General features: G+C 36.7%; 1 protein-coding gene across 4 annotated transcripts in view; it reads right to left on the bottom strand.

Moving 5' to 3' along the window:
* The window catches only part of NfI (Nuclear factor I), a 52,339-nt gene extending 47,786 nt beyond the window's left edge, over positions 1-4,553 (bottom strand). For all 4 annotated transcript variants that reach the window (XM_028322715.1, XM_028322717.1, XM_028322718.1 and 1 more), the window contains exon 1: positions 4,433-4,553. In XM_028322715.1, the coding sequence (XP_028178516.1) occupies positions 4,433-4,510 (78 nt within the window). In that variant the 5' untranslated portion in view covers positions 4,511-4,553. The remainder of the gene's footprint in view (positions 1-4,432) is intronic.
* Between the last annotated feature and the right edge of the window lie 12,025 nt (positions 4,554-16,578).

Raw genomic sequence — 16,578 nt, 5'->3', positions numbered from 1 at the left:
TTTCCTACGTTACAAAATGTTTTCTCCTTTGTAACCTAGTTGATTAACTTTATGAATAACTAGCCGGACAAAGCTTATTTTGCACCTAGGAGTAAGAATAAGAAATTTATTCATAATGTTCATTACATGTCAAATTGAGTCATGAGTATGAAATATAGTTCACATCCTATTCTCAGACCTACTGAATATACACCCAAAATTTCATAAGAATTTATCAAGTTTCGAAGGAGTTTTGTTACAAACACTATGACACGAGAATTTTGATATTAGATAAAGATATCTAAAGTATTTCAACAGATCTAGGTACGACCTACAAGTGTGAGTAATGAACGCGTCCGTGCAAATGGAAATATCTATTAAAGTAGTATATTTACAGCCGAAAACGTATTTAAAAATCCTCAACAGTCGAAAATTAACTGCAGTACGCACAATATTTCAAACTAATAGTCGTGTAAATAGCACAGAATGAATGTCTGTCTGTGATCATATCTTTGAGAATTGTAATGTAAATTTTATTACCGCGATGTTGTTTCGGGACTTAATGGAGTTTCATTAAGTCTGGCTTATGGCGTCTTGATAGCATCTACGAAGGGTTGGTCACTTGCCTTCAGTAGTGATAGCATTTGACCAAAAAAAGGTTTGTCAATTTCTTTGAAACCTTCAAGTGAAGATGCATTGCAGTGAGATATTACAGCATATTTCTGTATAAAGTCTTTAAAGAAAACTATCTACAACTTCTACTTCAAATTATCACTTACTTGTGCATTAAAATATCGAAAAAATAACTAGTAATATTTTAATTTGACGACCGCGTATCTGTGAAACCTCTACTAGACTGAAAATCTAATCTAACGCTTTCATTATAAAGGTATCTTAAAAAACCTAAAAGAAAAATCGTATAAAAATTGTTTCGGGCCGTATACTAGTAGCCATTGATGTACTAAACCAATCAACTAATGGACTCGCCTTCAGCTTTGAACACGTGAAATTAAAAAGAAGAAGTAAAAAACATAGAAAAATGAAAACGTGCACACATTCTTGCTTTGGGGTAGTGCATTCGGGATACATGCACATTTACTCGTACAAATTTTAAATCTAAAATAACTAGACGGACGTACAACGATTCTGCATAAAAACTGAAAGTCTTATTGATCAATTTTTCAATGTCAGATCTGTGTAATAAATTTCAAAAAATGGACTAATGAAATGCGTTGTACATTTTTCTAGTCGAGATAACATTAAAATGTAAATAAAATGTACAATTGATTGCGTGAAATGATATGTTGTAAACATTTTCAGCTGAAATGGAACGTTTTCATTTCTTTTTTACTCAAAACCTTTTTAACTGCCAGTTATTGTTGTAATTTTTTTTAATCATACGATTTCAGGCAATCAATAAGGATCTAATTACATTTAAAATACGGGGTTAAATATCAACATTAACAGTTAGTGAAAAACATTCAAACACCGATAGTGGCAAGAAAAAGTGATAGAAAGAGAAACAAACACACGGGGGAGAGAGATAAAACATCGAGTATATTTTTTAAACACCGAAATGCGCGGCGCGTGGCCGGCCGGGTATTTTTGGACATTTTTTTACTGTCAACTTTTTTCAACGTTCCGTTCTACGATTTTCTATAGCGCTGCTTTCAATCAGCAAATTATTTTTTATTTTGGTAATTTATTTCAGTTTGTGAGCTTGTTCATTACCGAAATATAGTCTTCTTTTAGATCGTAAGGGTGCTTATTTTCCTTTGCGTTTTATAGTGCTTTATATTATTTCGTTATTTTGTAATAAGGCAAAAAAAAAACGTTCTATAAACACTCACGAAAAATTCAAGAAAATGGGTTACATAAACTTATTTTTTGTAAGGATCCATCTAAAACAAGTGAACTGATCGTAAGGCAACCATAATGTGAGCTTTTACAAAAACTAGAAATTACAATTTCCCAAAGGTTTCAGAGGGAAACCACCTACTTAGCATGTACAAAACATGTGAATGTACTTAGATTTAGGAAATTGTTACTATAGAATCTTCTTTCGATCTTTAAAAGTATAAAATTCACTTGCTAATTAAAAGCTATTCTTAAAAATGAAACAGTTAAAGCTTTCCATCCAAATAGTTTTATCACCCATAGCTACTCGTAAGTATGGAGGAATGGAGGTAGGTACCAAATAAGTTCTAAACCAGATTGACTAAAATCAAGAATAATTTATTATACATTGATTATGGTATTCAGGATCTTAGGATGTCAATCTCCATATTCATTGTCAAGGATGTATTTTTCCCTTTGCCTCCATCTTTGATGGCGATTGCTAGCTATGGCCTGATTACGCAGCGCGCCCTCCCATATCCCTCAATGCAGAGGACCGTCATTTTTCTCTTGTCTATGCTTAAAGGGCATTGTTTGTTATCTTTGTCTATGGCATTAGCAGATGAGAAATATCTCATCATTGATGTAATCTATTGATGAAATTAAAATTAAGATTAATAAGAAAGCTCATGTATTTTGCATGGCGAAACATTTTTTGATTTGCACTGTTTCTTAATTGACCTAACATAGGTACAACAAATATGAATATTATCATAAATTATTGCATTAATACATCGCTAAATAAAACAAAATAATGTTCATGTTTTTTTTTTTCAAAAATAACAATAATTTAATTATATTGCTTGGTATTCGTTTTCCGAGTAAATTAAAATAAAATGTACAAAAAGTAATGTATTTTGCAGTAAAGTACCATACATGAACCTCCATCCAAAAGAAAGTACCTAAATTGCTACTGTGCCATAAACAATCTCAAGAAACAAAAGTAACAATTCCAGCTACCCTACATCCCGCGTTCCGTATCAAAGGGGGAAGTCCCGAAATGCAAAACTCTTGAACAGCAAAGTTAAATGAGGTTTTCTTCTAAGCAATGGCTGTTCTGCCTCGCTGAGCAACGCTGACTGGACTGTCCGAATACTGAATTGCATTTATTTACAGGAATTCACTTTGTGCGACTCGCTGCAATTGGTTTGGGACTTCTAAACATTTTTTAAATTCTATTTGAAAGTCAACATGGCAACAATCAATGATTGCTAGAGAAATTGTGTGAAATTTTCTCTAAGATTTTTTGGGAAAACAGAACGTCCGAAAACTTGGGAAAATTAGTGAAAAAGTAAGTGGTTGGAGTGTCTTGAATGTCGTTAAACATTATACGTACGTTAATTTACTTGGTAAAAGATTTTAAGAACTATAAAAGTTATAAATTAGATTGAAAGATGGAAATTATGGTAAATATTTGAGATAAACAATAACCTTGATATTGCATTGATCTTAAATCGAAAGGATTTGGAGATGCGTTGTTTTAAATAAATACTGTCGCGATAAACTCGATGGTAGGTACCACATTTTTTCGTAACTGCAGTGCCGATTCTAAATTCAAAAACATGAATTTTCAAACATCGAACCTTTCCAATCAGCTAAAAACTGGCCAGTTCGAGAAGTACGCATCTTGAAAGAGGTCGACAAACAAACGAAAACGAAAAAGGTTGGTTGTTAAAATTTAAAAACTACTGCGGACGCTATGCTAGCAATGCCGTAGTTTCCCTGCAGTTAGCCTCACATCTTCGCCACCATATCGATTTACCATCGCAATACTAAAAATGCCTTTAACTTCATATGCTTACAGTCCAAAATTGATAATTTTACAACTGCCGTCTAAATTAACGTAGACTTTATTTTTATTGGTGATTTTGTAATGAGGTCTTTTTGAATTTCGTCAGTTGTCGTAAACAGAGTCGTTCTATCGTTGGAAAAGCTTCATGGAAAGCGTTTGTTTTAGTTAGTTAACTCGATTTTTACATCTTTAGCAATAAGTTCGTTATTTATCTTATCGTTTAAACAAAGTCATTGGAAATTAGATAAAAGTCATTGATTTTAGTTTTTTCATTTTTATTTTTTGAGGAGTTTTGACATATTGTTATACATTCTTTTCTTATTCCTCGTGAATTATTATAGTCATATTTTCATCAAAACATTTTCAGTCACGTAATTTTATTTGATGCAATCTTACAACCAAAAGTTTACATATTAAAATTACACTCAAAATGCGGCATCTCCAGCCTTCGCACTGAGAACAATTCCGCGAGATTTAGCACCAGGAAGAATTTCATAACCTACGACCGGAGCCTCGAGAATAATACCGCTAACTCTCAACCCTCACATCGATCTGTTTTTGTTTTGAACACTATCCGCAACGATCTTCTCTCACTTCGAATTCGAATTTCGGAATCCGTCCTATCACGTGCACATTGATTTGCTGAATCGCGCCCCGAAAATACCCGGGCGGCGTACGCTGGAGGTAAGCAACATTAGCTCACAACATCTGTTAATATGATCATTGTTAATTACATATGGGTTGTTGTTAATATATTGTAGCCACCTGTCCCGAGGACGGCGCTTGGAGATACGTTGCTACGTCGTCCACCATGCAGGCTCGCGGGAGGTCGGGTAGGAACATAATCCGCTAGAGGGCGCGCATGTCGCGTGCGGCCGGCGCGGCGCCCCGCGTCTCACTGGCGATGAGCCCCGCGCCCCCCGCGTCCCCCGCGCCCCCGCCGCCGCGTCGCCCCGCCCCTCTAACAGGGCTGCACGCTTTTCCGGATTTTCCAGTGCGTACTTTTCGGTTCGGTAGTGTTGAGCTCGGTTGATTGGTTTTGGTGACAATTTTTTTTTAATTAGTTTTGTTATTTTATTGTAGATGGACATGTTTCGTCCTTTGGTTACTGAGAACTTGTACATGTTGTTCTTTCTGGAAATCGGCAATGTAAAAGTTATTTGTAAATTTTTTTTCTAAGTTAAAATTTTCATAATCATCCTTAATCGAATCTACATTTTTTTAACCTACCTATAGTTCGTTTTCTGCTAATATTGTGCGTTGAGCTTTTGGTTTCCATGGAATCATTAGTTTTAATTTCATCTTGAATGTTTTTTGACAACATTGAATTAGAAATAGTGTTTTCTTTAATACATATTTTGATTTGTCTTAGTAAATGTAGAGAATAATACATCTTTCAAATACTTTATGAAAGCTATACCTAATCCTATGTAAATTACGTATTCAAATTATTCGGTTTCAACACTGGAATCTGCCTTTTTCACGAAAATAGTGTTTTTCTTATTACCCAAACACTTTTTCCTCCAATTAGAATAATATTTTCATCGCAAAAAAAGCAAAGAGTTTTCCTCTCGCCAACCCTATCCCACTACGCCGTAATGCATTCGGCTCTCGTTGCGTCTCGGCGCCGTTCGGGCCCGATCGGTACGCCCTCGGCGGCGCTCGGAAAGCTTTTTCAAATTCGGAACGCAGTCATGACATATCTCTTTTCTTCACTTTTGCATTTTTCAACCTAGAGACTAAACCAATAAGGTTCGAAGTTGATTAGCGCAAGAAAAGTTCAAGTGTTGTATTTGACTTTTGAAATATCCTAATTTAGCCGCCTTTTTGCTAGGCACGGTGACCTCTATGCTGATCATTACAGAGTCTACTTTAGAGTGCTCAAGTTTTTCAGCTGACGCATCTATAAAAGTCACGTCATGCGTGTTAGTGTGCGTGCGTGTGAGGAAAACACTACTTGGGCGGACCGCCGACCGATTTTAGGCAGATTTTTTTGTCGGATTATAATAATATCTATTTGTGCTTTTTCGCGGAGTTCAGTGGGTAACCGTCTGGAAACGTGGCGTCTGAGATTCGATTCTGCGTCTATTCGATCGTTAAGAACTGTGAGATTTCAGCAGAATGTTTTGATTCAGTAATTCAGTTCTGCATATTATATCACTGTTTTTTTTTCTTATTTGACGGCAGCGGAAAACGTAACGAAGCTTATTGACAAATAGGAAGTTGCAAAGGGATGTTTTGGCCAGTGATCTGTCAGGGGATTGTTGAAAGAGACTGTTGGTGACATCCTTGAGCGAGAACTTTCCCAAGTTAATGCTTGCTAGGGCTCTATTTAAATATTTTCATAGAAAATATGCACTTGTTTGTTTTTTTTTTTTACAACACTGGGGTAACTTTGATTGCAATGAATTAGATCTTGCTACAAAAATAAACAGTCTTATTTGCAGGGGACTACTAAATGCAGAACGAACGCAGTAGCTCTATTGCGCTGCGGCTGACGATCGCTGCGATTTTTGATTATTGCTTGCTTTTATGATCTCCAATTGGCTTGTAGCTTGGTCCTTAAGCCCTTAGAGACCCCATAAGACAGTAATTTTTTAAGTAAGTGCAATCCCATAGCCCAGACGATACGTCACAATCACGTGGCGCCGACTAGTCCGCAGCGGAGTTACGGCACACTGTGTAGGCTCGGCTTTACTTGTAAGTTAACCTTGCTGATCGGAGACTACCGACTTTAAGTTGGCCAATAGTTGGGCCCGATTCTAATTTGCATGAAGAATCGCCCGATATTGGCTTACTTTTCAAACCCTTCATAGTATCTAGTACTTCGATAAGGCTATAGCGCGGTAACTCTAGCGTCGCATGACTCTATGACAGCGGTTCCCAAACTTATTTAGTCTACTGCCCACTTTGAGAATAAATTATTTTTTAGCGCCCCCCATTTTTGTAGTCAAGAGTCGAGCTCAGTCGGTGTCTAAGAGTCCTCCTAGTAGATGACGCCTCCCAAGCCTCTACACAACGTCCCGATTTTTTTTCTGGGTCTCTTACCGCCCCCCTTTAAGCCTGCAGCGCCCACAAGGGGGCGTTATCGCCCACTTTGGGAAAGACTGCTCTATGATAACTCCGTACATTCCGTGTGTGCACGTTATGTATGTGATATCATTGCTGATATTTTTGGAGTCTTCTTTCGTTAGAACACTAGAGGACAAAAATCATTATCAGACAAAGCCCCTAATTTACAAGAGGCAAAACGGAGGATTTAATAGGACGTACAGGACGTTTACATACATCAGCATCTAAAACTCTTCTCTCCCTGAACTATCTGCAAGTATTGTATTACTAAATCACTCTATCTATTTACAATAATGATAGGCGTAAGCCTACTGCAATATTGCAACTAAAGGCCGTTTAACAATTTTCACTATTCTAGTTGTGTTTTTCAATGAAAAGTCAAACGGCCTTTAGTTGCAATATTACCAAAATCCATTGACGTAAGCTACTAGGAGTATTATAAATACGTATTAGAAATAATTAATGTAGGCTTTGTATATTTTAATTCCAGTCTCGCGGGTAAATTATTATACGAGCGTGGTACAGATATTTAACTTGGAGCCGCGTAATGCCGCGCGCTAAGTACTCTATTATTTAATTTGCAATTAATCACTAAAGACCCGATTAAAACTGGTTGCCCCGAATGTTTGCATACAGCGTGACAGGGTTGACAACGTAGGGTTTTAAATCTAAATTGTATAACTCAAAGGTGACTGACTGACTGACTGATTGACATAGTGATCTATCAACGCACAGCCCAAACCACTGGACGGATCGGGCTGAAATTTGGCATGTAGGTAAATGTTTTGACGTAGGCATCCGCTAAGAAATTATTTTATGAAACTCCACCCCTAAGGGGGTAAAACGGGATCCACGCGTATAATATAATCATATTTTGGCCCCCCAAACGGCTAAAGTGGGGAGCGCAATCCAGCCTGCCTGCCTGCCAACCCTGTGATAAATTAGAGAAGGATACTCTTGGGAAATAAATGAACTGATGATTCCGTCCTTTTTAACTGCTGAATACTAAAGCCTCTGTCGAAGTTTTCCACGACGACCTTCACCAGGTTGTCAGTCCACCGAGTACCGAGGGGAGACCTGCCAAGTGATGAAATATGTTTACCAGAACAGTCCAATATCGGTGACCCCTATGAAAACAAAATACCTGTTATGTGTTACCATAGGTCACTTAAAAATTAGGGATTGATGTGTAGAACGGGCTTAAGGTAACTAAGGACTAGATGGTGGAAGAAACTAAGCCAGAAAAAAAAGGGTCAACAAAGTGGTCTACATAAGGTATGTACTACGAATTGGGATTAGTTACAAATAAAGAGTTTTAATGTGATTTGAATCCACTTGAATCGTTAGTCTAATATAATTGGACATTAATTATTTGGCGTTACACGATCTAGTGGCTCTGGCTACTGATGGTTTTGTCTTCATTACTTAGCATAATTTTTACTACAGCAGCATAGTACTTGTTTCGTATATGATATAAATGATATAATTCATAACTAAATAACAGTGGCGGCCCTGCAGCGCGGTTGTGATTAGTATTAGCGACACTGTGAGGCGGTGCAGTGTAGTTGCAGTCGCGCCGAATGCAGAGTAACGACAGCCACAGAGAAATGCACTGTATTTAGTTCTGATATTTATAAATTAGTAAATATACAGGGTGTGTAATTTTCATACAAAATAAAGTTTATAAAATCCGATTTGTATGAAAATTAAAATAATTAAAATGAAGATATCAATTTTCTGACTTGACCATACCATTTATATGCCCATGTTAACATGGGCTAGTGTCGGCTCATATACCCATTTACCTAACACCCTGTATACCACGTCTATTTGGAATAATTCACCTTATTAGTGAATGAATTTCACCAATAGATGCAGTAATTCTGGAGATTAACTGTTACATACAAACACAAAATTAGCTTTATCATCTGCCACGTATACTAGTATGAATTGAATTGCCAGTACCTACATCAACAACGCATTTTTTTAAAGAATTAATTTAAAAAAATGTAGATAACATATAATCGAAAATAAATTGAGTATCAAGTGTAAGTAAATGTAAGTGACAAATTACCTATGTCACACATAAATCGATTTAAATGATCAAATCCCGATACCAAATAAATAAAATAAAATATCATCTACCACTGTTTTCTCTGTACCCAAAGCTGCTCTTCAAATAATCAGAGTGTACTAAATCTAATAAAGCAAAACTGGTACTCTCAAAATCCGGCGGCGTATATTATATTAGGCCGGGTACAGAGCTGCGCTTGTAATGCGAAGGTAGCACGTGTGCGCGCGGCCTTATTTGACAATCGAGTTGATAGAGTTTCATAATACAGTTCGTTTCATCGAGAAATAAAAGGTTAAACTAAACTAACTTAGCCGTGTGGTTCTTAGTAGAATAGGACCTCCGTTCTTCCTGTGAATGTCGTAAGAAAAGACCAGGGATGTTATAGATATCCGTAACCGTAACCGAAACTTTCGGGTATCCGAAATAAAAATATATCCGAAACCGTAACCGATTCAAAAGTTTCGGATAATTCCGGAGGTACGCAGTTTAAATTGTTTTTTGTATAGCATTATAATGTATTTAAAGGCATAAAAGCCTGATTTACTTTTATAATGCCATCTAGTAGGTATCAATTTTTTTTAATTACTTTTTATTCGATGTTATGTGTGCGGCCATGAATGAACCGTGTTGAACAACTATTGAAAATTGCATTCTAAAGCACAGATATCCGTAACCGTAACCGAAACTTTCGGATATCCGAAATAAAAAAATATCCGTAACCGTAACCGAAACCGGTATAATATTATTCCTATATCCGTAACCGTATCCATAACCGAACATCCCTAAGGAGAAATAAGCGAACATCAGGCTTCCCCAACCCGTCTGGCCAGCGTTGGGAGTGTAGGTCAATCTATTTTTTACCTCTTTTAAATTAAAGAGCATCATCCACCTGCAGTGGAGACTTAATGTCGTGAATCATCATCATCATTTATGATTGATGAACATAGAATTATTGTTGATGGGATTGCTTCCGTGTACCTTACCTCCGTGCCGAAATATCGGAAACTCAAAATTAAGGTTCGGTCGTTCGTTCCTTTCAGCCAAATAACGTGCACTGCTGGAAAAAGGCCTCCCCCAAGGTTTTCCATAATGAGCGGTCCTGAAAATTAAGGTACACGGAAGCAATCCCGTCAACAATAATTATTATGCTAGTGACCATGAAAGTTTAAAACAATATTGTTGATTAACTATGCAAATTCTAGTAAAACATCTCAATGGATAGTCCTTTTTTTTTGCCTTGATCTTTCTTGCAACAATTTTATTTCAATAATTCGGCCGTCTACAGCTCTCCGCGCTACGGGTCTACGTCGTAGCCTCGTAGCTTGTAGGCGCCAGCTTAATATTGCTACGGGCTACGGATTTTAATTGCAATGTATAATGCTTAGAGCTTTATTATTACCAAAATTTATATTACTATGTTCATATAATATAATATAAATAATTGGTATGTTCACTTAAATTATGTAGTGTGATTTACATACTTATTAACTTAAGGCTACGAAAAGTAATTTATAAAGATTTTTACACCCGTATTTACAAACGTTTGTTTGTTTAAGTGAAGCAGCAAATCGAACGCACAGCATTGAATAGAGCTCTGTGATTGGTTCGTGTGTCACCCTATGAGTTCACGCGCACTGTGAGACCTCATTTATTGTCTGTGGTGCATAATCTTTTCTTAAAGGTTTTAAACCTTTGTTTGTCACCTGTCATCCGCTTTGCACTGGAGGGAAGTCGAACCTTAATTTCGAACTCCTATATTCTTCTGATTAATTTCGTGGCGGGTCCTATGACAGTTTAACTTTCCCCCGGGACAAACTTGGCCTTCATTGGTTGGGTTTTTGTGGCGGTCAAGCTGTTGATTCTGGCTACACAGGAGTTGCAGTGGTGGGAACGAGAGGTGGGAATAGTCCCGTAAGCCGTAACGTTTGTGAATACGGGAGTAAGTAAAATAATTGATAAAGATTCCTCATTATGTAAATAAAACTGTCTTGTATGAAAACTTTCTATGGTTAAACAAGACTGCAACATCCATAATTTCAGACTAAAAATAAGCCACCACGTCGTACATCAGCTCCGTGAAATTTTTAGTTAACATGCTCTCACAGAATTCGAACCTCCAACCGACTCAAAAACCCCAACAAATCCACTATACCGCAGTTAATTTAACCGCAAACATTAAAAACGTGCAGTTCTTTAACAGCGGCAGTTATCTACGAACGAATGGCATTGGTTATGTGGTACACCAATAACCAGATAGGGCCGTTCGGGTATCGGCGCGAGTTACGGCCGACCGCCTGAGGCGGGCCGTTTTTATTCGATGTTGCTGTTAATGTTTGTTGATGAAACGATTCGAAAATTATACAAGTAGGTACTTATCAAATAAATAAGGTTAGAGATGCAAGCGATGTGTTCAATTTAATTATTATTACTGACGGGATTGCTACCATGTACTTTAATTTTGTTTAAAACAATATAATGTGTTCAATAAAGTATACTGCTTTTGTGAACAAAAAACTTTCGTGCTTTCCGTTGGTCCTCATAACTTACTCAGATTGGTTCATTATAATCAATCTAACTATCTATCTATCTGCTACAAGAACTTTAGTTCTATCTTCAATAGTTATTATCTAGCACTGAATCAAATCAATACAGTCGTAGCTGATCAAAATCAAAATCAAAAATATTTATTCAGTTTAGACCACAAGTGGCACTTATGAACGTCAATAGAAAATAACAAAAAAAGAAAAGGTAGCCCTTATGGGGCACTTTACATGTCTCCTTATCTTTTGGGCCCTACCAGCGCTTCGAGACAATGTTGGTTAGCAGTTAGCACTGCTGTAATAAGTGATACGTTTAATATTTGATAAGTATTTAGTGTCTAGAAGAAATATGTCTATTATGGGATTTTTAAGGTCTTCAATATGCATTACTTGGACTTTTGTTTCGATATCTAGAAACACTAGAAAGTTTACGAAAATAATATCAGTACAGTCAGCGTCAAATAGTTCGTGTTTCGTGACACCAAAAACCGCTTAGCCGTTTTAGCGCTCACCAGTTAGCGCCACTGTAGAGTAAGGTCCTGTCACTTGCTAGTAGCGAAGACAGTGGCACCAACTGGTGAGCGCGAAAGTGGTAGGAGGACTATCGCATTTGCACTCATCAAGATGGCGCCACTGTAGAGTAAGGTCCTGTCAATCGCCAGGGGTGCCAACTGTTAAGTATAAAAACGATAGCCCTCATTGCAACAAGACATGTTGCGAACTTTTTGGCTACTTTGGGTGTCACGAACTTTTTGACGCTGACTGTACCTTACAGAAAACCTCTTTACAAGTATTCATCAAAGTTACAAAAACACGGTGTTCCTTGAAGTCCATTTTCTAAGGCTGAGTTGCACCACCTAACTTTAACCGTGACTATAACGATAACCGGTGTGTTTTGTATGGAGTTTGACAGATTTTTGACGTTTGTCAAAGTTAAAGTAAGATGGTGCAACCTAGCCTAAGTTCGAGTTGATTTTCGTTGCAAGCAGTCTCTTCAAAGCTGTTGACGCGTAAAAGCTGGTAACTCCAGAATCAGCTATTTTACGGTCGCGCTAAGCGCAAGGAGATTGCAATTTGCTTGCCCGACATTAAAATGCGCCTCTGAATTTGTGGATATTGGATAGGAATTTATATAACGTGATGCGCTGGCGTGGAAAGGTGATAGAACTTGTAGAGGCGACACGCGATTGTTGTTGAAGAAAAACAAAAAAAATTTTTGCTGCCTTAGGTACAAAGCCAAAATCCAAATTTTGAAAAAGATGCAAGACGACCATTATTTTAATAATTTCGCAACCCGGCTCCCGCCCTAAAGCACTTGAAGGGATATAGTAAATATTATGTCTGCTTAGCGTCACATGTTCAAAGAAATAAATATGTAACCATCTATAAAACGATATCATACCAGTGTGATACATAAGTTCAAAAGAATCAATATTCAACTATTTCTTTAATTGTAATCTCAACAGCTTTTTTTAAGCTTAGCAGCATTTGAACGATTTATAAAATTGTAATACTAACTAATAAAATTGTAAGACATACGAATGTCTAATGTTTAGTTAGTATCGAATTTGCAAAGACCCTGTAGAGTCTGTTTGTTCTTTTACTAGTTCTAGAACACAGTGTTTAGTTAAATCATTCTTCGAACAAAACAATTGTCATTTTTTAACTGTAGCTGTAACTCACTTTTACTTGTGTTCACTGAGGCAGCTTTTAAAAAATAATAGGCCAAGTCTACACGTGTCAAGGTCTACATTTTCCTAGATTATCTCCGCTGTAAGTGCCTGATGTTAGCACTTTTCCCGGATACACTGTGTTTAAGTTTACTCCTGCACTACGTCTTCAGAATGGGCACTAATGTCTTCTAACTTACCTATATTGAAATACACTTGAAAATTGTTTGAAATGAAACTATTTTTTACTGTATTACAAGACAAAACACTGGGACAAATACAAACAAATGGGAATGGGCCAGGCAAAGTAGTAGTACAAGACAAAACACAATTATAGTCCTAGTAGGTACTAAGTAATTATATTGATAGTTTAAAATATTGTGCAGCTGTTTGTTTTCCCAAATAAATTTTTAAAAAATCTGCAATTAATTACTTAGAGCTTTTATAAAAATCGTTTTTAGTCGAAATATTGTACAGCTGTTTGTTTTTCCAAATAAATGAAAAAATAATCTGCAATTAAGTAGGTAGTGCTTTTATAAAAAGCGCTTTCAGTCGAAGTCACAATGTCAACGCCACGAAACATTTGTCGCTCTACCACTTTTTCACCCAGCCACTGCCTATCTTCCTAAGGTCGTCGGTCCATCGAAAAGGCTAAGAATGGGGTATTTTGTTAATTTAGAATAAAAAAAACCTGAAATGCCTCTACCAGACGACTTACACTCAGCCCAGTCATCGCACCATTCGACCTGAATCTTTCTTTCAAAAATATCATTTTAGCAACTCTTTTTCGAATATAGATATAATTTAATAGCTCGCAAGTTTAAAAACTATAACGCAACTATCTCAAACACATTGCATTTTTCGTCGCTAGCTCCAAGATGTGCCCAGGGCTACCGTTACTTCATAAAACATGAAATACCTAAGTAAGAGAAAGAATACCTAGGTGTAAATTTTAGCAAAAAGTGCAAGGTCGGACATAATTTATTCGAAAAAAAATTTTTGAAAAACTCTACATCATGTTTTTTTCTGCTTTACTAGGCACTTCTTTCAAATAAATATTATGAAAAAAAATGGTTAAAGAATTAAAATAAACAAATGAAAATTCGTTGGTCCTTCTTTTACTTTAGTACTGACATAAATTAAAGGAATTTACTTGTCTTATATGACTCCTAAATGATTTATTTTCTAACTCTGTTTACCAGCCCGGTCCCAAACCGCACATACAATAAACTTGGTTAAAACGCACACGACACATCTGAGGGGCTGCAAAAGATTAAAACGCGTCCCAAACTGTAATTTCTTCGTGGTGGCAACCCTGGGGCCTGATTTATACGTCGCTTATCGCGGGTAAATTTATTCGTCTGCTAGACCTACCTACCCTCCTATGGTGGCCTGGTACTTTTAGAAGCGGCGGTAATCTTGAACCCTATGTTTTGTTCCGGGTTTCTCTTCTATTGGCATTGGAAACTCTTAATCTAGAGGTCCTGGGTTTGATCCTATGCTACTGCTAGTTTTTCTTTGAATAGAAATCTGTTTCTCTGTACAGAAGGCTCGTTAAGCAGTTCAATGAGATTTAACCTTATCAGACATCATTATATCTTCTCCTAAACCCTAACATCCTCAGATGCACGCCCCACTGAAGAATTATTTATGAGGAGGTCGACACCCAACACCATAGAAGTATGGAAAAAGCTCTCCTAATCGACACAATTTGTGAGTTTATTGCAGCTTGCTAATATTATGTGTCAATTTTTTTGCATATAAATGGGACCATTCCCCAAGTTCTTTGAGTTTAACAATGACAAAGATAACAAAATGAAAAATATACACACATTTTCCTTTTTTCAGTATCTCTGCCAGCTCTAAACAATACCAGCATCAAACCCGAATGTCTACATACAGTGGTAATTGTGCAAATTATAAATTTGTGAGCGAGTGCACGGGGATTAGGCCGCCCGCGCACAGTTGAGCCGCAGCCCTACGCCGCAAGCCTGAGACCTAGTCTCAAAAACTATTTCTTCATACATAATTTATCTAATAGATCTCTTTTAATTATGAATAGTGTAGTAAGGGACAAATACGTATAGGTACTCATACTAATACGAAAACATCTTAGCCAATGCAAAACGATTTTACAAGCTTTTATTTACTGTAGGTTCCACCAGACTCTCTTTTTAAACTACCTTTAGTCAATAATTCAAGTTACTAGCCTTGTAAGTAGCAATTTGTAAAAATACAGCAATGCTACCGAAATGTTTGTACTAATATTCACAAAGTTATGAAAACTGCTAGCGAACTAAGCTGAATGTGTTAATATGGTGGACAAAATTAAATTTTTTCGCGACTCCTACCAAAAAAGTCCGCGCAATTTGTAGTAAGCGTGCGGCAGTTTACATTTCTGGATATTAGGCGCTTCCGTATGTGTAGTAGGGTGACCATAAAGTACGATCCTTTTGGGACATTTCTTATACTTCCATAACTCTATTACTCATCATAGAAAATCTTCCCTAAAAGAAAATCTTACAATAAGAAATAATAAGAATCACTTCATCAAACATAAAAAATATATATCAATAGATTTCTAGACCGCCTGGAAGCTGCTGAAGCGGCTGATGTAATTAAATTAAAGTTTTATTCTCTTTGTCTATAATTACCTTACAAACTTGCATTGTTCATAAGATTAATTATTTTAATTGTTTCCTTAAATTCAAGATTTATGGTCACCTGAATTTGCGTGGACAACAACTTTTAACTATCGCGGCTCACGAAATACTTCATTAGAAACTGCTGGGCGAATTTGTACTGTAAAAATACTGTTACCGTACAATATAAGATAGATAAGTAGAGTAGGTAGGTAAGCTTCCTTTTTAACTGCAAAGATAATACAGTTCTAAATTATCTGCATTGGAAGAAGTACCTAGGGAGGGCCTAAATTCGTAGGTAACAAGTTGGTAACTGATTTAATAGTGATAGGTAATATGGATTAGGCTCTCTAGAAGTCCAGTAGAGACCAAAGTTTATTTAACGCAAAAAGAATATCTATCTAAGTACGGGTGCTTTGATTCTGACCAAAGTTGTACTTTTATCAATCTTCACAAACTGTACGAGTCAGTCTGTAGTGGTCAAAAACCAACGCTTTGAGCCTAAAACTTAATAAGTACACATAAACATGTTAGGCATACGAGTACCTACTCTAGGTATCGTATCCCTTATCTACCTAACTCCAGAATATGTCGAAACGAAACAGTTAGTGCAAAGAATAACATACAATTGCAAGTGCAAGTTTGAACGGCATGTTGTTGCACTTAAATATTACGTTTTAGACTTTAAAACTAATAGCCTACGTTATGTAACTTCGAGGCGGAAGCTAACTGCAATAGACACGGGCGTGGAGCTACGAAACACGGTTGAATGTTTTTATATATCAATTCAATGGAAATACCTACGAGTAGGTACATACAGTTACATAGCTTTCAACTCCACATACTTATTTCCTAAAACTGAAGCTTTACGTCCGAGAGTAGGTACTTACTCTGGAACTCTTGTCCCGAAAAA

The sequence above is a fragment of the Ostrinia furnacalis genome, unplaced genomic scaffold (assembly GCF_004193835.3).
Source record: "Ostrinia furnacalis isolate ACB-3 unplaced genomic scaffold, ASM419383v2 OfSCF7708, whole genome shotgun sequence".
Lineage (NCBI taxonomy): Eukaryota > Metazoa > Arthropoda > Insecta > Lepidoptera > Crambidae > Ostrinia > Ostrinia furnacalis.
The sequence above is the reverse complement of the archived record's forward strand: the minus strand, read 5'-3'. Positions and strand labels throughout refer to the sequence as shown.